The sequence below is a fragment of the Homalodisca vitripennis genome, chromosome 1 (assembly GCF_021130785.1).
Source record: "Homalodisca vitripennis isolate AUS2020 chromosome 1, UT_GWSS_2.1, whole genome shotgun sequence".
Classification (NCBI taxonomy): domain Eukaryota; kingdom Metazoa; phylum Arthropoda; class Insecta; order Hemiptera; family Cicadellidae; genus Homalodisca; species Homalodisca vitripennis.
In genome coordinates this window covers 149,360,900-149,382,492 of record NC_060207.1, presented here as the reverse complement: position 1 = coordinate 149,382,492, position 21,593 = coordinate 149,360,900, and the positions used below count along the sequence as shown (strand labels likewise).

At 32.9% G+C, this 21,593-nt stretch overlaps 1 protein-coding gene across 1 annotated transcript in view; it reads left to right on the top strand.

Moving 5' to 3' along the window:
- Positions 1-20,424, top strand: part of LOC124353611 (baculoviral IAP repeat-containing protein 6-like) — a 183,889-nt gene extending 163,465 nt beyond the window's left edge. Inside the window, 15 exon segments of the mRNA XM_046803533.1 lie at positions 1,172-1,314; positions 2,318-2,530; positions 4,864-5,088; positions 5,218-5,382; positions 6,007-6,236; positions 8,595-8,817; positions 9,190-9,404; positions 10,315-10,479; positions 11,997-12,168; positions 14,318-14,504; positions 15,506-15,665; positions 17,777-17,874; positions 18,592-18,844; positions 18,968-19,207; positions 20,191-20,424. Of these exon segments, the coding sequence (XP_046659489.1) occupies positions 1,172-1,314; positions 2,318-2,530; positions 4,864-5,088; positions 5,218-5,382; positions 6,007-6,236; positions 8,595-8,817; positions 9,190-9,404; positions 10,315-10,479; positions 11,997-12,168; positions 14,318-14,504; positions 15,506-15,665; positions 17,777-17,874; positions 18,592-18,844; positions 18,968-19,207; positions 20,191-20,409 (2,908 nt within the window). The 3' untranslated portion in view covers positions 20,410-20,424.
- Positions 20,425-21,593: the final 1,169 nt, after the last annotated feature.

Genomic DNA, 21,593 nt, shown 5'->3' with positions numbered 1-21,593 from the left:
AGATATAAAAGACGTATTAAAACGCCCGATATCGGGCGCTGCCATCTAGGATGCAACTAAAACGCCCGATATCGGGCGTTTGCCAGTTCCAGGGTTAAACAAAGAACAGAGCGATGAATGAACTGTCCACAGTTCAATACAGAGAAATAATCAAGATGTAGGATGTAGCTTGGTCACAGCTTAATATGGCATTTCTCAATGTGTTAATAATTGTTTTATCACCAGTATGAAAGAATTCTCCAAATTTAATGTCTTATACAATTTGTTAGTTGTAAATGCCTTGTTTCTTTCATATTTTTGAAAAATGTATTATTCTAAAAGTGTTAATTTAAATTTAATATAATTGTACACATTGTATTCTTTAACACTTTCACTGCTGCCTCATTTTTGCAATTTACACTGCAATTTCCTGAATCCAATGATACCTAAATCATGGTGATATCTTAAACATAAATGCATGTTTAATACCACGAAAACCCATGTGCTCTTTTCGCACCTATTATACATTTTCTAAGTGTACATGATGTGTACAAGAAAAACATACCATGACTTCTAGGGTAAACAAGAACCAAAAACAATAAACATAAATTCAAAAAACTACTTTCAATTCTCAAAATGCATTAATACTTTATTAAAAAAAAGAAACATCTGATCAAAATGTAACCACACCTAATATTTGAGATTTTTAGAACGTATGATAAATATTCAACTTGATATAAAAAAAGTTTTTAAGTTTACAAACCTCAGAAATAAACTGCATAACAACAATAATAGTTAGAATTCAAAAATCTTTATTTATATTTTCGTAAGTAGATACAATGAATATACATACATTGGCAAAAATTATATTTTGGATTTTGTCTTCATTAACATGAAAACCATTGTTTTAAACTAATCCTTATTTTAATTTAACCTGAAGCCTTATTTAATTTGCTTTGCACTAATATCTTAAGCTCATTAATATTGAAATTAGTATCAAATAAAATTGTATCATCTACTGAGAGAATTATAGAGCTAAATATTTTTATTCTAATAGTAGAGTCAGAGTAGCTACCCACTGGACTACTCCAGGAATTCCATATTTGGAATATTAGTTAAATACTTTGGAACTCACCAAAGTTCATTACAATGTTGTATAAAAAGATAAAATAGTGGCAGGTGAATGTTGCAGGTGTGAGATGATGAGTGAGTCACTGTCAAGTCTGGAGTCTGCCACAGTCAAGTTCCTGTCTCGTTGCTGCTGGGGCCATCCCACCAATCAGAAACTGTTGGCCAATGTCCTCTGTGATGTTATTAGTCAACAAAGAACCCATGGTAATCTAGAAATCATTTTTGTATAATGAACTTAAATTATGTAATACATATAAATTAAATTGCGTAGTAAATATGTCTTGCAATAAAACGTTAGGTACTTTGATTGCAGAGCTTTAAAGAAATTTTGGTTTTGTTTTCTAATTTAACATTTCTCATGGCTCCTTGTGTAGCTTTTTAAGTAGACTGTTTTATATATATATATATATATATATATATATATATATATATATATATATATGTAAACGAAATATGTGCAATATGAAATATATTAAATTCTTTTAATATTTCAGTAATTGAATCAATATCTTCAGAGAAATAACTTGTATGGGTGATTTTCCCTGAACATTTGACCAGATTCTAGATTGTGAATCATTATTTCAAATAACTAGGATCTATCATACACAATAAATATTTCTTTCACTCATATTTGATCGGTCTGAAATAATTTGGCATTAAAAATGCTCTCAGTAAATTGTAGTAACCTCAAATGGGCAATATAAGAGTCACAACACCCTCATTATAACTTTCTGTGTATTTAGGGGATTAGTTGGCAATGCAAAATAATTTGTTTTAATTATTTTCTTTGTAGCACTCGGGTTTTCTGCAATTTTAAGTTAAATTAAGCACTACTATTGTAAAAGAAATACTGATGGACTGATCCTATGTGAACAAAAGCTTATTTTACTTCTGTACCTCATCATTTTGTTCTTAGTACATTCTTGTTCATTAAAGTACAAACTAATGGTTAGTACTTAAAAAGAATGACAGACTGATCAATTGTTTAGGATATATTGTTTGGTAACTGGTGATCAAAGAATAGCTAGACATGTATTAGCTTAATTCAGATATCATTTTTAGTTTGTAAACTCGAGTAAGTGCTGAGCACACAATTCGAGTTTCGCAGTTTGGATGAGCATATTTATTAAACAATACATTTTTTGATCTATACAAAATATAGTTTTTCTAACGTAAAAATTACAGATAAGATACTGAATTTTTGCAGGAGAATTGGGAATATCGGGTGTAACGCGAAGACTGATACTACAGTTACTGCTAGAGAGTGAGAAGATACCTGTGGTGGTGCGAGGACACACGGTGCTGCAAGGTCCAGTCCCCACAGGTCCCACTCACCCTCGCTATGGAGTGGAGAACGCAAACCATCTCCTGTATCTCAGTGTACACACCATGTGCCACGAGATTGTCCGGCAGGTCGCAAGTGAGTAAACAACTATACTGAACACTTGTGTTGAGTATATGTTTATAGATATGAAGATTAACATTTCCATTTATAAAGAATATTTTCATATATCAAATCCTAATTTCATGAAAATACTTTTATAAAGTAAATAGTTTGGCAGATCCTTTGTATAAGTATTCATAAACGTAATTTTAATAGAAAAATGAGTGCGGATTACTTGTTGAAGTTCAGATAATGTAATTTGTAAATTTTATAATGTTTCAATTTTGTTCTGTATGCCAATATCTAATTGAATTGATTTTTAAAATTCTTGGAACATTCACCCATTTGTGAAAAATTTCACCACATGTTGATATAGAGATTAATTTGTAACAGTTCATAAATTAATAAAGCCTCAATAATGGTTTTTGGGACAAAATAAAATAATATTTAACTAAATCTGGATAATTTAAATAAATAAAATTTTGTATAGCATACTAATTAAATACTAATACTAATTAAATTAAAAGAAATATGTTTAAGAACATTATTTTCCACATAATTTTACGGCACTGGAGAGTTTGACTCTCATTGTTCGAGATGAGTCGATTTATTTCTAAAAGCACTAATATTTTTTTTAATGTCTGTATCTTGAAAAATAGATAAACAGTGATAACAATAAAAAAAATAACCATACAAAATCTCAATAGGTGCATGCCATATTGAAAAAAATTATGTCGAGTTCCAGGGCTAAACCTGAGCTAGATTGACATTTAAATGTCTTAACTATACCGTTGAATCTGAACAATGTCAAATTAAATTTAATTGGAAATGAATTCCAAATCAATACTAGAATTTGTTATTGATATAATTTTAATCAAAGTTTTAGAAATAATTTTAGTCAAGGATTATGAAAATAGCTTCCAGATATAACACATTTTTTTAAAACACTTTTTTCCTTGAATCTTAAATTTTATTATTGATGGCATTTAATATCTTTGTTATATTGTAAGTTTAATGTTGTTGATCAAATTGTTTTGATGTGCATTCAAGTAGAATTATACACACATATACACGTATAAACATACGCTTTTATGTTTTTTAAGGGTTTTTATTGGCTATTCAAAATAACTCTCAAACTTTTTTCTATTTTGTTTTCTAAATATTCATCAAAAAGTATCTACTTCACAAGAAAAATTAAAAAGTCCTAGATAAGTATTGATTGGGTCTTCAAAATGAGACATCTCCTCTAATTATATAATCTTCAAATGATTATATAATTTCATATGATTTCAAAAGAATTGAAAGTTTTACTCAGTTGTGGGGTAAAGCACAAGGTATTTTCCCTACAACCAACTCCTGTCTTTTATCCTGATAATCTTTTTTATCCATAATGCCCAATACATTTTAAAATATTTTACTTTGTTAATTATTGGAAACATGAATTAGTATATTTTTATTAGAGATTAATAAATAACAATGTTGACTGTTAAGTTGTCTTTATTCTTAATATTTTTATTTGTTCTTGTGAAATCTGTTTGATATTACACTTTCTCACTGTTGTTTTTCACTGAGTACATGATACAGTTATTTAAAGACTAAGCATTGACCTAATTACCAAACTTTTGGTACTAACAATTTGTTTCTGCATCAGTGCTTGGTTATGCATCACTTGTATGGTGTATCATCTAAATTTTCCTGTTGACAATTTATCAATACATTGCTAACACAATTAAAATCTTGGTAACGTTATGAAGTGTTATCGTCTATCAACATATGGTAATCCAAAACTTGAATCTCAATATTATATTGTGTTAACAATTTTTTTGACTTGAGTGTGAATGATAGTCATGATACCAGCCACCTAAGTCTCAGATTGCTGATATAAAGATTATAGTTACATATTATCAAACAGCAATGAATTGCTTTATCATCTGGTGAATTTTGACCTCAATATGTAACTAGAAACCAATAACGCACACTAACAAATGAAGTTCTGCGTACCACCAGAACACTGTGCCTTCTATTACACTGTCAACATTGTACTTGTGACTGGTGCTAGGCGTGTCAGTCACAGTGGCAGACTGCTGCCGCGCAGCTGTTCTGCATATGCTGAGGTTAACATTTCCTCCCAGAATGCTACTACACGGAAAACAAAACTTAGTTATTTCAACTTCAATTTGACATTTAAATCATTTAGCTATCTTGAATAGTTTGTAAGTAAACGGCCTTTCAAAATCCCAGCATTCTCTTTTGAAGACCCTGTATTATACTTTCTTGTGGTATTTTGAATATTTGTTCCAACAGTTTTACTGTAATTATAGACAATAGACAATATATTTTCTATACTATCAAAGTATAATGTGTTGCAGTGAATGGTGTCTCAAGCTCGGAGACAAGATCCAGTGAGAGCCTGGCCAACAAGGAGAACACACGGGAGTCAATGTGGTCTGAGGTTTCGGAACAGTTGTTTGTGGCGGCTGGGGTCACGGCCAAGGACAAGCGGATCAAGGATGCCAAGAATGTCACTGCCTCCATGCTCAAAGACAAGGTTTATGGCAAGAAGTCCCATACTACCACCAGCACATCACTTTTAGGTACATAGACAAAATCTGTGTAAATTAGGAATATATTTTAAATATATTTTTACAATAGATTGTTTAATCTAAACTTTATGTTAATTCTTAATTGTGATAAATAAGAAAGAATTTATGTTTGTATGACAGCAGACATGGCAGTGACAACGGAATATCTACAGCATGCAGAGTTGCCAGGAGTGAACTTGCCAGGAGCCTTGACATTGTCACAGCTGCTGACAGTTCTGGACCACAGAGGTGTCTCTCTCAGCTCTCCTTGTATAGAGTTAACCATTAATGAACCCCTTAGTAAAGGTAAGTTCACATTTCACTTCCTATATTTACATGAAAAAGAAAAAGCTCTTTCTTAAACACTTTCTCTCCTACACACTAAGTTTTAGGGATAGGATAAATGTTTTGATGTCCGGTTTGATCCATTGTGTTCTAGTTTCTGGCACGTTGAATAGTATACTTTTTTAAACATCTAACCATCTGATAGCATTCATTGTTAGATAAGAAACCCTTAGGTCTTACTATATTACCTGGAAGTCAAAATAAAACATGTTGGTTCTGTACACCTAAGAGAAATATTATAAAACATACAATTTTGGATATTATATTTGTATTTTACAGTATTCATGTATATTACGTTTACTATTTGTGAATAAAGGTACGCTTGTCTTAACCATAGAAAAAATAATATTCTCATGTCTTTATACCTTGCGTTACACTGACTTATTAATGCCTAACTCTCTGGTCATGTATTAATTGATTACACTCAGTGTACACCTTTAACAATGAACTTAAATAGATTCAGAGTTGTGTAGTAAAAATAGTTTACAGAGAATTTAGAAACACAGCATTTTGGCGGTTTGGCCTATGTCGCTATAAAAAACACTTTAAAATCCAGCCAAGTGCTGATCTACAATTTTGTTTCAGAGGCGCAGGAAAGCAGTGAGGCACTATTATCCAATCCATCATTCCCCAGTCCTCTGCAGGTATTCACTCAACAGGGTGGATTGGCTCTTCTTGCAGAACACTTGCCACTGGTATACCCAGAAACGCTGATGTACTTCCGATCCTCAACAGCCCCTCCACCTCCTCCGACAACATCAGACCAGGTGGATGCTGACTGGGTCAAGGTTGAAGCCAGTGATGACATCTATGAAGTATGTCATTTTTATATTCAACATTTAGATTGTCACAGCATCACAACTCTTGAAATCAATTTAAAAATCAATATATAATTACAGTAAATTATAAATTAAGTAATTGTATTTATAATTTGAAATACTCTATGTTTTAATTGAAACTGTTTATCTTGTAAAAGTTCTGAATCAGGTTGGACAGAAATAATCTATGTATCTATTACATGCATTAGATAACAATAGAATTTGTGAAAATCAAATAATTAATTCTTTGCATGTGGCAAACCGATATGTCTGTATCATTGGAATTGTTGGTTATGTGGTATATAGATACCCCTGTTTTAGTCAAAACATTAATTTATACAGGGTGAAGTAGAGGAAACGCATTTTTATTAAACCGCTAGTATGTAGTGACAACAGGGGGTATTGACCTTGAATGAAAGTTGGCAGACTGCCCTTTCAATGCAGTTTTAGTCCTATGGAGTGTTGGAGCGTAAAGAATTGTGTGTTCTTTGTCGAGCTGTACTTAAGAAACAATGATTCCGTAGTCACTGTGCGACGCCTTTTCTGTCTAAATTTTAGAGTTGGACTTCAAGGTGCAATGCCTTATCGAAATACTGTACTCCGATGGGTTGCAGCGCTTAGAAGAGCTGGATCTGTGGTGAAAAAGAAACCATCTAGTCTTCCCCATTCAGTTCATATTCCGGAAAATGTAGACCAAGTGAGAACAGTAGTTCTTGCTAGTCCGAAACGATCGGCTAGACGACAGGCTGTAGCGCCAGGCATATCACGTCGTTTACTTCACCGCATCTTACTTGATGATCGAACAAAATTAATTACACCAAAGACATAACACAGTTTAAAAGTATCATCAGTGTGATGCTACATTTCAAAGATGGGGATTGTTGCACCCTATTTTTTGTAATAGGAAGGAACTGCAATTACTGTGACATCAGCGGGCTATGTTGAAATGTTAAACATCTTTTTTCATCCAGAACTTGAAAGGTGGCAAGTGAATATGAGAGAAATATGGTTTCAGCAGGAAGGTTCCATAGCTCACACTGCAAGAGCATCCATGCAAGTGGTTCGACAAATGTTCCCAGGACATGTTATTTCGAGATATGGCGATGTTTACTGGTCCCCTTGATCACCCGATTTGTCGATGTGTGCTTTTTTTGGGGATATTTAAAATCAAAAGTATACAATCGGTGACCAGAAGAATTCCATTCGTCAGGAAATTGAAACCGTGCTGAATGAAATATTGGAGAGAGCCATGTGTAACTTTCAGGAGAGGATCCAAATTTGTATCCAGTAAGAAGGATGTCATCTTCAAGACATTATTTTTCGAACCTAATTAAAGTATGTATATTTTAAAAATGCATTACAAAATCTCTCACTTAACGCTTGTTTTTATTATTTTTATCAAACCCTGTCCCAGTCATTTAATAGTGAAAAACATGCGTTTCTTCTGCTCCAACCTGTATATTGCCTAATAATAACCTTAAAGCACTTTAGTTACATGATGTTAAAAAAAGAAAATAATGGGAACAACTGTCAAAATTTCAAAAAAAAATTAATGCATGTTAACTCAACCTAGGTCAACTATTCTTCACTACTTTTACATATGAGTGTGGTAAATGTGTTACTACTACAGGCTTAGGAGCTCTACTCAATAACATTTAGTATAAATCCATAGTGAACGAGTTATCGGTTAATTTGAAGTTTAAATGTGTATCTATCATCTAATTAAAATTTCTTTTCTTTCATAGAATGTTACCAAGTATTTTTCTTACTGGTATGAAATGAGATCAACTACAAATCAGGGTTTATTAACTCTCCATAAAAAATGAACAAAATAAAGAATTTGTTTTATTTTATACTGCAGCAGCTTTATCGGATGTGGTTAGACTCTGGCACAAGATCAGTTATTTAGCACTGATTAGGAATGCTATAGACCCCAGCGCATTTAAACAAGCTATAAGAAAATCAGTTCACATAGAAATCAGATTTTATTATCCTGTTATATTTATTTTTTATATTATTAACTTTCAGATAAATTTCACTTTATTAGCTAGTTTAGAATCTTGGAACGTTTTTGTTAACAAGTTTTATTTTCATTATTATTTTGATGTAATAAAATATTTGAATAAATTATTAAAAAATTAACATGTTTTACTGTTTAAAATCATATGAAATAATAAGTTAAAAATATATAACAATTTAATCTAAACATTATGTTACAAAACAAAAAATATTATTTGGAACCAATAAGTTGTTTGTTATTTGAGGAAAGTTTCTTGTATGAACCAGCTTTCCCATCGGTATTGGCTGTATTGTTCACACTCCTATTGTTGATTGAAGAGTTGTATTTGCCTGCAGGATGTGGAGGAGAGCCTAGTGGCACCATACATGTCCGGACAAGGTGCTGGGGGTAAACACAGTGAGGGAGGTACCAATATACCTAGCGTGCCACTACACTCTCTGGCAGCATTTGGATTATTCCTAAGACTGCCTGGCTATGCGGAGGTACTACTCAAGGACAAGCGGAAGGCTCAGTGTCTGTTGCGACTGGTGCTAGGAGTATCGGATGATGGCGAGGGAGGTCAGTAATAGATCAGGAAAATTGTTATATGGCTCGAAGAAACTAATGTGATCTCATTTGTTTAGTTTTGTTCTTCTTGTTTTCTTTTAAACCAGAAGCTAGGCTTGTCTGGATGATGTTCATAAATCTGCTTACACACCACTAATCTCAATCCACTGTTGCGTAATATACATGTAAGAAATAGATTTGAATTCAATTTATTACTCCTAAGGTCAGTATTATGTACTAAAATGTAGACAGTGGAATAAAAATAAAGAATAAAATATTCTTTATCACTAAAAAGATTATGTAGAAAAACTGGAGATATTGTAAAATGAAATAAAGAATTTATTATAATAATTGTAGATAGCTTTATTGAAGAACTGGTTGTAGGAGACATTATGAGCAATCCGGCGTGCAGTTCACTGCCAACATTACCATTTGAGGTCTTACGGCAACTGCTGGAGTCAACTCCTCTCAGTACAGACGATGGAGTGTTGCTACGACGTACAGCACTGGACCAAGGAGCACTGCACCTGCTGCTGGCGTGTTTGGCTGTGTTCACTCACCAGCCTAGTGATTCCACTCTGCCCACCCTGACTAGTACGGTATGTCTCATAGAAACAGCACAATAAGCCAAGAAAAATAATAAATTACAACAAAATTATATAAACTAAGTCAAAACTTACACCTAAAATTTCATTATTAGCACATGAATGAAAGCTTTCAAAATCTGATTAATTTTATTATATTGTCATACATACAAAGTTTTCTATGCATATTGATGTTTGAGAGATAATCAATTAGAAATTCCTCGTTTTGGGAAAGTGTTTCTTTCAGAAAACACCTAAGCACGATAAAATTAAACTAACTTGTGAAAATGCAACATTAAAATGTTATCTTTTTCAGGTTTTGTTACTTGTTACTAAATAAATGATGTACTATAATAATGATTTAAGGACCCAGCAGAGCTTTTTTTAATAGTGTTATTAATTCATCTCTAAGTACAATAACTCTTGGAACTCTTTGATTTTGGGTTTCAAAAGAACAAAGGGCAGTCTGTATTTCTGTCTGTGTGCTATCTCTTTTTTCGAAAAACTCTAGATACTTGAAACTTGGTACATAATTTTCTCTTGTTCTAAGGAATAACTATGATTTTTGGGGTTAAAATGTCAAAGGATATTCTGTCCATCTTTGCAATAACTCTTGATAGAAAGGACGTAGAGACCTGAATTTGGTATATAGGTTTTTCTTAATCCAAGGAATAGCTATTGATTTTGGAGTAAATAGAACAATATTGATCTCTGTGATGTCTTTCATTATGCTCTGTTGGGTCCTTTAATACTGGTTGTATTGGTTTCATTCACCTGACGGCTACACATACTTTTTCTTTAAGTTGTCCTATATTCATGTAAAATTGAGCAATAAAATTAATTTTACTATTACAAGAGAAGCCTATTTTTATTTAATTTCAATCGCAAATATATTGTTTTGGATATTTTAAATATTGTTTGACAGGCGAAGACTGCAACACAGCCAGGTAGCAAGTCTGATGACAAGTCGCACCTGTACTGGGCAAAAGGAACAGGATTTGGCACTGGTAGCACCACTCAGAGCTGGAATGTGGAACAAGCCTTATCTCGACAACGAAGCGAGGAGCAGCATGTCACTGTCTTACTGCAGGTACTTGATCATATTGTCTATTTACGGATGGCAGCTGGTTGATAATACGCAAATTACCGATTATTTAAACGTGTTTTGGTCGTATTATAAGTATAAAAAGCCATATTTAGATAATGAACTAATAAATTATCATAGTTCAGTAAATAATATTTAACTTATAGTAATTGCTATATCTTTTAGTATATAGTATTTATATCTGTATTCATGCATCTGCTCCAATGTGGGAACATCAGCTGCCCGTTGGTAAACAGACAGGTGATCGCTAACTATTTTACCTTAATTTGTGTAGTTGTATAAAAATGCCCTCTATTAACAATTTGCTTGTTCATACACTATAATTGTATTGCAGCTAGAAATTGCTTGAATATTTTGTTATTTAAGTTTAAAGTACTTTTTATAAATACTGTAATACAATTATAAATGCTCATATGTTTTGCAGATAAAAGACATATATTCCAGAAGCCCATTGTATAATTTCACAGGTGGAACTGAAAGGTAGAGTTGTTAAAATACAGTATGAATCTCTGCAAATGTGTTTAAAATTTTTGGATTATTGTTTGTGTAATTGGGAGGTCTCCTAAAGAATGGTAAAAATGGGTTTGGGTATGATTTAAAAAAAAAATCAAACCTTAGCCAAAAAAGCTATTAGGGTTCAGTATTTGAGAATCTGCAGTTTTCTTATAATATTCATAATCTGATTGGAAAATACTAGATTTGACCAAGTAGTGTTTATGACGCTATTATGTGTGACTAGTATGACATTTCTGTAAAAGAAAAACAACAGAACAATCAGCTTTACATTCCTCAGCTGAACTATTTATGTTTGTGGTGTCTATCACATCACAATTAAATGTATTGTATGAAATAATCTCATTTCTTTATCCTTCATTCTTCAGGCTTAACTCTCCGACTGATAATAAGAAACTCCCAGAATGATACATGGGGTTTTTTGTCTTTGCACAATATTTTTCAGATATTGAAGAAAAATGTGTGCTTAATGTTAAGTAATAAGTATTATATATAATTTTTTTGTATAAACCAGAGAAAATGTTTTAAATAATAAAAATATGTACTTGAGTATTTTGTTTTATTTGTACATAAATTCAAAAAAAATTGTATTATAAAATGGTTTCTTAATATTAACTCATACTTTCGTCAAGCATATAAAAAAGTAGTCATATATGCTACTATAGCTGTAACTTTATAACAAGTTATCTTCTGGCATCACAAAATTTCACCTATCTCTATCTACTAATGCAACTATTACAAAGGTATGCATTAATATTAATTGTCTATACGCAGTTCAAGGCTATAATAATATTGAAAATACTAACATGGTTTATGTATCTTAGATCCATTTGAGCATTGAAAACGTTTTATCTTTAAGAGTTGCAATCCCTATGGTAGTACAAGTACTCCATCATTTTTACAAGTAACAATACCAAATAACAAGACCAACTGTCGTTTTGTCTTAGGTATATTTAAAGTTTGATGTGAGCTGTTTTGCTTGTTTCCAGGTATTGTCAAGCTACATCAACCCTGGCGGTCTAGTAACAGCTGATAGCTCAGATGAAGATAGTGACTCCGTTACCAAGCCTCTACTCCAGCCACTACCACCTTGTATACATGATCTGCTACAACAGTCTTGCCTGCTGCCTGCTCTCTCTTCCTACCTGCGAAACGACTCTGGTAGGAGCCTAAGTCTTGTGTAATTAACTTGATTAATAGACTTTGAATGATTTCAGTAACCTTTCTATTTTGAGTTAGTTCTTATCTCTTACAAAATTGCATCTTATATTTTCTCTTTTCTAGAGTGTTCTGTGATTATAAAACCATGATAATGATAGCTATGATGTTAGGTCTAGATTAGTTTCCATCTACTTGACAATTAGGCTGTCGTAAGGACTTGAGTGTCATAATAAACAGACACTCTACATGACTTTCTTTGGAGCAGAGTCTTCCATTGGTTTTTGATGAATTTTCTTATAATTTAAATAAAGCTCCAATTTAAAAAATTGAGTATTATTTTTCATATAAAGACAATCTGTATATAATTAATTTATTATTCCAAATTAGACTTTAACAATTGAAGTAGGTAAACGTCTGCACACAGTTTACTCTTTTACAATGAATTAAATCAGATTATTAAATATATTATAAAACTAGATTCTTGAAGTGAGTAGGCTGTTCAAATTGAATCTTGGTATTTAAATTATAATAGGTCTGTAGTAAAACTAGTTACTACTAACTAATAACTAAAACTATTAAAATCTAAATTTGTAAAATTGTAATCTTTATATAATAGAAATGTCTCACCAATTTATAGTCTCTTCAACCACTTGTTAGTTTTCTAGTGTTAAAATAGGCAATAAAAAACAAGTACTCAATTTTAAATTAAGACAGTGGTCATAAAAGAATTAATCAGCATCATGTTTAGTTTAAGTCTAGAAAAAACATGCTCAACATGTCTGCACTATACTGTAACTGTGTAATGTGTTTCTTATTGTATTAATTTGTGTTTATTTTATAAGCCTTTAGTATTTTGGTTTAATACATCATTGCTCACATCTTGTATATACAGCTAAACAAACTATAAACATTAATTAAATCTTCCAAAACATGAGCAAGTATTTTTGTTAGTTCATTCTCTTTAACATAAGCAGGCTTTTAAATGAAAATTACTTTTTGAAAATGTTTTTTTTTCCTTCAACATTGAGAATGAACGCATTTTGTGCTGTAACTTGATTACATGCAACATTAGCGATTTGTCACTGACATTCTTCTGCCATTATAACACATAAAATAATTAAACATATTGAAGGACAAACAGAATTGCAATTAAAAGATAGTACAGTAAGTATACACCTGGAAATTGCTCATATCAGTCTTACTTGGCAGTCCACCATCACATGCCCTGACATAATGTTCAAAACTCCTTTAGGTGCAAATTTTAAATTGAGACAGTGCTCGTAAAAGAATTAATCAGCATCTTGAAATCAGCTCATGTTCATGTCTGAAAAAGAAATTTATGAAATAAGAAACAGTTTATTCATCATCATTGTTGATACACATTAGCTGTTAATTGCTAGCCAGTAAATCAAACACTAGCACAGAGCACTATATACAGTATAAGGAGATTAGAAATTTGAGATCAATTTAGAATATTAATTAAATTGGATTGTTTAAATAATATGATGACGTCAATAAAATATCCTGTTTATATTAGTGAAATAAATATGTTGGTAGGTTATTAGAGCATTTCCTTATCTAAGGTTCCAAAGATAAGGTCTGTCATCTTATCATCGGGGCAGACAGGATATATTTGATTATGGCTCTGTAGGACACACAGAACAGACAAGCAGGTGGGTGAACTGCAAAGGGCACTTCCCTCCCCCTGCCGCGGAGTGAAGGTTGTGTATAAATACTTCTTTATCAGCTGTGCCTGTGACAGGCAAGGGACCTGCCATTTCAAAGGTCTTTTGTGTACTAAAAAACACTCCAAGAAACACAATGTATAATATCGAAAATACTCGTGTTTGGCGTTTTGGTCAAAGTGTACCATTTTGATATATCTGTCTACGGTGTGGGAAGGGTTAAAACAGTGGCCTTGTCCTCTTCTGTCAGGCCCCTTGTAGTCCATCTGGAGATGGCCTAAACCAATACATTGGAAACCTGATGGGCTGTATTAAACAATAGAACTACTAATGATATCACAATTTTCCAATGTAAATAAACAAAATGCAGAAGAGATCAGGGAGGACTGTAAAACTGAAATGTGAGCTATTAAAAAAAGAAGTAAGGAATAACATAAACAGAGATGTGTATATTTGTATTGCAGTGCTAGATATGGCGAGGCATATTCCTCTCTATCGCAGTGTGCTACAGCTGTTGCGTGCCATTGCCCAGAACAGCCAGTTGGTGTCACTGCTCTTGCCGAGATCAAGACAGGCCACCCTGCAGCTGTCTGCAGTATGTCTACTACTCAAAATGAAAAACGTTGTAGACACATACGCATCAAGATTGAAGTAAGATGCCACCTTAGTGATTTACAAGTAGAGTCAGAGTTACTGTAGATTAGTCTTGGAAGAAAATGCGAGTCTGCACACTTATGAAGTTAACTATTCATGAAATATTATCAGTCTCTAACTTTCCAACTCTATTCTCACTTACATTAATTCTACTGAAAATCATCATTATTTTCAGTATTTTTGTCTACATCAGTAAAACATTTACACTAATGTTGGTTGTTCAGATCGAAGTAATATGCATTCTTGTAAAATTAAATTGGAATGATTTCATGAAAAATAAATTCCATAATTAAAAAGCATGACAGTGCATAATTTATAAAACCATATTATTTGTAAAAACTCGAGCGAATGATATTGAATTAAATATTATACTCATCAATATAACACAAGACAAAAAATAATGTGACTGTAACTCAACATATTTTGCAATTCTTCTATAAAAACTAAAATGTTCAAAGTAAAACTTTTGATCAGATCTAGATGTGATAGATCATTTAATAAATTTACTATTTTATTCTTTCTCCGAATTTTATGAAACCAATAATTGTGCAATAATTTCTCTAAATAAGTGTTAAATTATATATATATATATATATATATATATATATATATATATATATATATATATATACACTGTTTTTTCTGAGAGTCCAGTGTCTGTTTGTAGTTTTTAGATCTCTTAAAAAATAATATATTGCCCTGTTATTGCTATTTATACCAAATTCACTGTTTTTTAAGTATTATGACACTATTCTTGCTCACTGTATGAAATAGTTGAATAAAGATTATTCTGATGATTAAAAAGGCACTACTTGGCAAAGATTCCTGTTCTATGAAATGTTTTGTATCATTTGAAGTTTTTTAATCTTTATTAAGGTTGGTTGTATGCTATTAATGTTCAATAAAAATCTGTTAAGTAATAATCCTTTACAATCTTTGATTATTGTTTGAAAGTTTTAACTTTAATTGCTAATAGATTAAATTGGATCATTTTTCAGGATAAACAAACCCAAGAGTCAGAGTCAGAAGAAGGTGGTACGAGTTTCAGGCAGTTCGAGTAAGCAGCAACATGACGATACCGGTGGTGGTGGACTTGAGTCAGATGAAGGATTGGCCTTACTCATCCCAGATATACAAGAGACTGCCAACCTGGTTCAGGTTTGTTGCAATTTGGGTTGTAATTTGTGGAACGTATTAGATCTTTTAAGCTGCAAGTATGTTGAATACTACATGTATGCGTGTTAGCAACAAGAAAAGGCAGTGGTGATGGACATATGTGCATTAAGGTAGACTTTGTGCAGGCATTTTATATCTTTGCAAAAATTAAAAATTTGATCGCAGCCCTCAAAATGTTGAGAGTTGTTTTGAATTTGTTTATTGGTACTAGAATGTCTGATTAAATAGATAAAAATGAATTTAAATAATCAAAATTAGAGTTGTTGAACCTTTGTGCCTTACTTACTTGTCTTTAACCCTTTAATTTGAGACTTCTGTTAAAACCAATTAGATTTGTGGGCTTATATTCTCTAACGTCCTTTGGGATCAACACATAAGCCCCAAATTATTTCCTGTTTTCTAAGTCTCAGGTCTGATCCTGGTTTCCCAGGCATTTACAAGAGCTTGAGAAGGAGGAGAAGGCTACTACACAGCCTAGCTAATGCCTTACCTGGCTTTGAAAGACTATCTTGGCAAGGGTGTCCATTGTTTCATTCCTAGAAATGCCTTTATGACATGGTGCCCTGTGTGACATGGGTTCATCTCGTATGAGGCTTTTGGCGCAAGACTCAATTGCCATGACTTCTGGTTGGAAAAATATGGTAAATTTTCCTAAAAGAAAATCCACCAGTCTGGCCTCCTGTCCCATACACACAAAACCCTGGCCTTGAGTCCAGGTGTGAACCAACAGTATAAAACTTCAAAACACACTTTGACACGGTTTGTTAATATTTCCGCATCTAAAGGTTCTTTGTTTATTATGTGTCCTTCTGAGGGAGTAGGCATTATAAACTTTATAGCCAGTAACTTCATTGCAATTATTCCCAGAGTAGTGAATCTTATGACCACTTTCAGTGCCACAGGACCTCATTGCCCTGGTAATACTAACACTTACTAGCCTCAGCTTGTGTTTTACTCTACTTCGGCCACCACACAAGAGCTGCATATGTGACCAGTGATTTTTTGATGGCTCTATAGATCCAATATATCATCTTGGGTTTTAATCTCCATTTATATCAAGTCTTTTTTTACAAGAGCTTTTATTGTCGTGGTTATAATGTTTTCTCTGTGAAAATTCCATGCTTATTGTTTAGAACAACTCCTAGATACATATAACCACATAGGAATATATTAATTATTCTAGCATCTAGTAAGATGCTAATAATAATAATAATATATTTCGTGAATTGGTTGGTAACACTTTTGTTACTGTATATTGGATCCTTTGATACTCTGTTATATCTGTCTATTTGTATGCAGACAAGATAGAGTTTGATGATGGTGCATGTCTCACCATTGTGTTTGACTGAGCCTATATATAGCTTTATTATCCACAAGATATCTTAAGAACGGTTTTATCTGTAGACTCAAACAGTTTTTCTTAAAACTTCATTCCTGTATTAACAATAATTAGTTCAATGAAGTTGCATGTCTGTCTATGGGATGTGACTGAGCATCATTGAAATCAATCACTTATTAGGGTGACATATTTTCTCTCCTGTTTTCCTGGAGGCTGTACAAATTTCTTTCCTCTCTGACTGCCCGTCTGTCCGAAGAACATCTCAAGAATAAAATAAGCTATAAACAAAGTCTGATGCAACACATGCTGTGGTGTACTCCTATCAATATAAGGCATCTTTAAAACAAAACTTGTTCATCACATTTAAATTATAAAAATTTTATTTCAAAAATTAAATAGACTTTTTGTATGCTACACATGTAAAGACTGATAATCTGTATTTTGTGTATGTCTTGCATGTGAAGAGTACTTAGATCCATTTGAAAACCAATTAACATTGTTGCCAAAGACACAGAGGGTATCTGAGCATGTTATATTTCAGTGGTATTATACAGATATAACAATATAACAGGTATTAAGATATTATTGTGTAACGTGTAAAGACCATTCAACCGTGTAAACTGACACAGTCTATACTCACCGCATTTTATCATCAATGGTTCTCTAATGTTATATAACAGATAATCCTCTTACTTTTATTGTTAAACGATGTCTCCTTCATAAATGATGCTCATGCTCTTTTAATCTGTTCCAGTCGGCCACAGACAGGCTGGTATATGACAGTGAATCGGACTCTGAGAGTGGACATGGACATGATCTAGAACTGCCATCTAAGAAATCCCTGGAGGAAAGGTAATCAAATATTATATTGTCATCATTATGAAAGAGTAATATCCAGTGGTATATCAATTCGTTTTTTTTTTTGTGTAGTATGTTATTCTCAAGAATAAAACATACTTTATTAGGTTTCATTTACTAATTACTGAACTATAATTTAACTAAGTCTGCAATGTTCTCATTTTTTTAGTGATGACAGAATTCATGAAAAATTTAGTTTCTTGAGTAATTATCTTTTTTGACATCTGTACTGTTTTACTCAGTTATATTTTTAAGTTTAACCTTGCTCAGTAAACTTGTGTTCTATTTCACCAAGTCTGCTTTCCACTTATGTATCTCCTTCCATCCTCTACTCCCATCTTCTTCATTTTTGACACTCTCTTCATAACACACTCATGACTCCCTTACCCCATTTCTCTTGGGGCCTAGCGTGTATCTTATCAGAGACATTATACACTCCCTTCTTGTTACTACTGCCAGTACTACTGGTTAAAAAATGTAACACCATTGTAAGGTGTATTTGTAGGACACAAGTTTTTTTGTTTGAAGAAATATAACATTGAAATCACACTTGACAAAAAAATTCACTGCTCACAAATAATGTTTAAAGAGTTAATTACATTAGCAATTTGGTTACTGTACAAAACATATCTAAGAGTCAAGCTAAAAACTAGTTCTTTTATTGATTGGTAAACTATGTGATTGCATTGAGACTCTAAATTGTACTGTTAGGTACCTGGAAGTGATGAAGCCATTGCAGTTTGAGACGTACGAGATGATCACAGAAGCTAGTGACGGCAATGGGTTCCAGTTTGTTGTGTCTTACCACTTTGAGTCGAACGTGCGAGCGGGAGGTGATCGGAGTCACCCAGCACGAGTTAAACGGCTGGCTCAGGAAACAGTCACTCTGTCCACGTCACTACCACTGTCATTCAGCAGTTCTGTGTTTGTCCGGTGCGACGCCGACCGATTAGACATTATGAAGGTACCATACTTTCTTTGTCATAAATAGTTATGAGAGTTTTGATTATGTTTATTTATGTATTGAATCTATATTTTATTGAGAAATATCATTAAGATGCACTTTTACGTAATTATGGTTGTTTAGGTGTTGATAACCGGACCAGCGGAGACACCGTATGCCAACGGTTGCTTCGAGCTAGATGTGTACTTCCCACCCGACTACCCCAACTCCCCTATGCTAATTAACCTAGAGACAACAGGCCACCACACGATACGCTTCAATCCTAACCTATACAATGACGGCAAAGTGTGTCTCAGCGTTCTCAACACCTGGCATGGTCGCCCGGAGGAGAAATGGAACGCTCACACCTCCAGTTTCCTACAGGCGAGTCAGCAACTCTATCCCCAATTGAAAATGATTCTCCTAAATTAAATACCATTGAATGTTTTTCATGACAGCTATAACTTAAATTTGGTTATATTGCTAAGTTTTTTTGGAATTATTGCATATGACGTGCGTGTGTTGCGCGTTTGTGTTTGTGCGTTTATTTGAGTATGGTACAAAACTGATATATAGGCTGTATAAAATTTTATACTATGAAAAGTTTTATTTTTTGTAATTGCTCAGGTCAAATTTTTTTTATAAAGTAATAGTAAATTAAAGACATGTTTAAGTGTTTATGCACCTAAATTATATGTATTAGTTTATATATTTCTAGAGGTCCATAAAAGATATTTTAATTCTGAGTTAAAACTTTTTAAACTAGGATACTTCAGTTTTATTATATATGATATGTCCACAATAGAAAATCCACAACTAGCAACATCGTCTAAAAGTTATACTACAAGTTCTACTTTGATTTTGCAAAGTCGTAACTAATTCAACTATTTTCATTATTCAAATATAAATGAAAATTCTTTACACAAGTTTCGCATATAACCAATAATATTGTTATTAGCTCATAAATTACGATCATGTGGTCTATTTTATAACAATCCAGCTGTATTATTGTAGTAACTGTACAAGACATCTGATTATTCACTATAATACAAGCAGAAATAAGAAATTATGAGCAACTGGTTGAAGGAGCCGATTTGTTGTGTAAATACCATATTATTTTAATATTGGATATTGTTAATTTTTAATTTTATTACATGATTTTAAAATTGGTTATCAGAAATATCTGTAATGACCGTCAATAATCTTGTGATTTATACTACAATAAATCACATTCAAGAGTTAGAAATGCATTTTGTTAAAAGTTTGTTTCAAATTGGGTTGGATGTATACTTTGTCATATGAAGAGATAAATCACATTTTGTACTGAATAGAATAAATCAATAATCATGTGTATCTATGCTGTGCAGGTACTAGTATCAATACAGTCACTGATCCTAGTGCCAGAGCCTTATTTCAACGAGCCAGGTTACGAGAGGTCACGAGGTACGCAGGCCGGAAACCAGAGCTCCAGAGAATATAACTCCAATATCTGCCAAGCGACAGTCAAGTGGGCCATGCTGGAACAGCTGCGTAATCCTTCTCCTTGCTTCAAACAGGTAACAAGTCCTGTCAAGTTAAATACCTAACTATATACATACAGCTGCTCAATAATCAGTTATTTAGGCTAGCCATGAATCTTTAGTTAGGTTTCAATCCGATTTAGGTTTGCATAAGTTGAGTTTTATTATAATTTCAAAATTATTAAGGTGATTTGTAGTCAGTTTTAGTGCTGACAAAATGTTATTGTCTCATAAAATGGTTGTCAATAATAATATGATCAACCACAGTTATTGTTTCTCAGACAACTGATTAGTAGTGAGGGGAAACTGGTCAGCTTATTTTCAAGTTTAAGTTCAAAACTCTTAATTCAAGTAAACATGTTGATACATAAATAGCACAGATCCCAATGCACCTTACAGGGCATGTACAGGAACTATTTTTCTTTCTTACCACTTGTATCTTTGAAATAAGCTGTTCCTGAATTGGTGGGGGGGGTGGGGGGGGGGGGGGGTGGGGGGGGGGGGGGGTGGGGGGGGGGGGGGGTGGGGGGGGGGGGGGGTGGGGGGGGGGGGGGGTGGGGGGGGGGGATACACTTATTTGTAATTACATTACATGTATTAAACCAACCACAGGGTATATACAGTTTCCAGTGATGTATGAAATGGTCACTTCAGCTTTATTCAAATATAGAACTTTCGTTTTGGGAGAATGAGTTGTAACTGGTGTTTTTTACCCAGTCATAGTGAGGCACCAGAACATTTTTCATTTTTGTGTTTCAAGGAAAAGCCATTTTCAAAATCCATCAAGTTACAGAATTTATTTTTTATTTAAGAACAAAATATTTGGTTGTTCTTATGTTACTTTCTTGTAAGAAAAATTGTATAAATGAGATCAGCGCTATCATAAATAAATAATACAATATAAATAATCATATATGAACAAAAGCCACAACAATTTTAGATGTTTTCACTTCAAACTACCTTATTTCTGACAGCTCCATTGGAAACTTAACTGGAAGCACTGACTTAGATTCAGTATGCTAGAGCCTACTGAATCTAAGTTAATTAGGTCAGTTAGTTAGGTTAGTTAATTAGGTCAGACTTTATTCTCCTACATGTAGCAAAAACAATCAATAATTATCATAATTATTTAGTGTTATTTCAATTAATTTATTATTTAAAAATTTTATTTTGATTGTTTCTAACTACAATTGTTTTGTCGTGTTCCTGTAACAGGCTCTCAACTGTGAGTTCAATATTTTTGTTAGTAA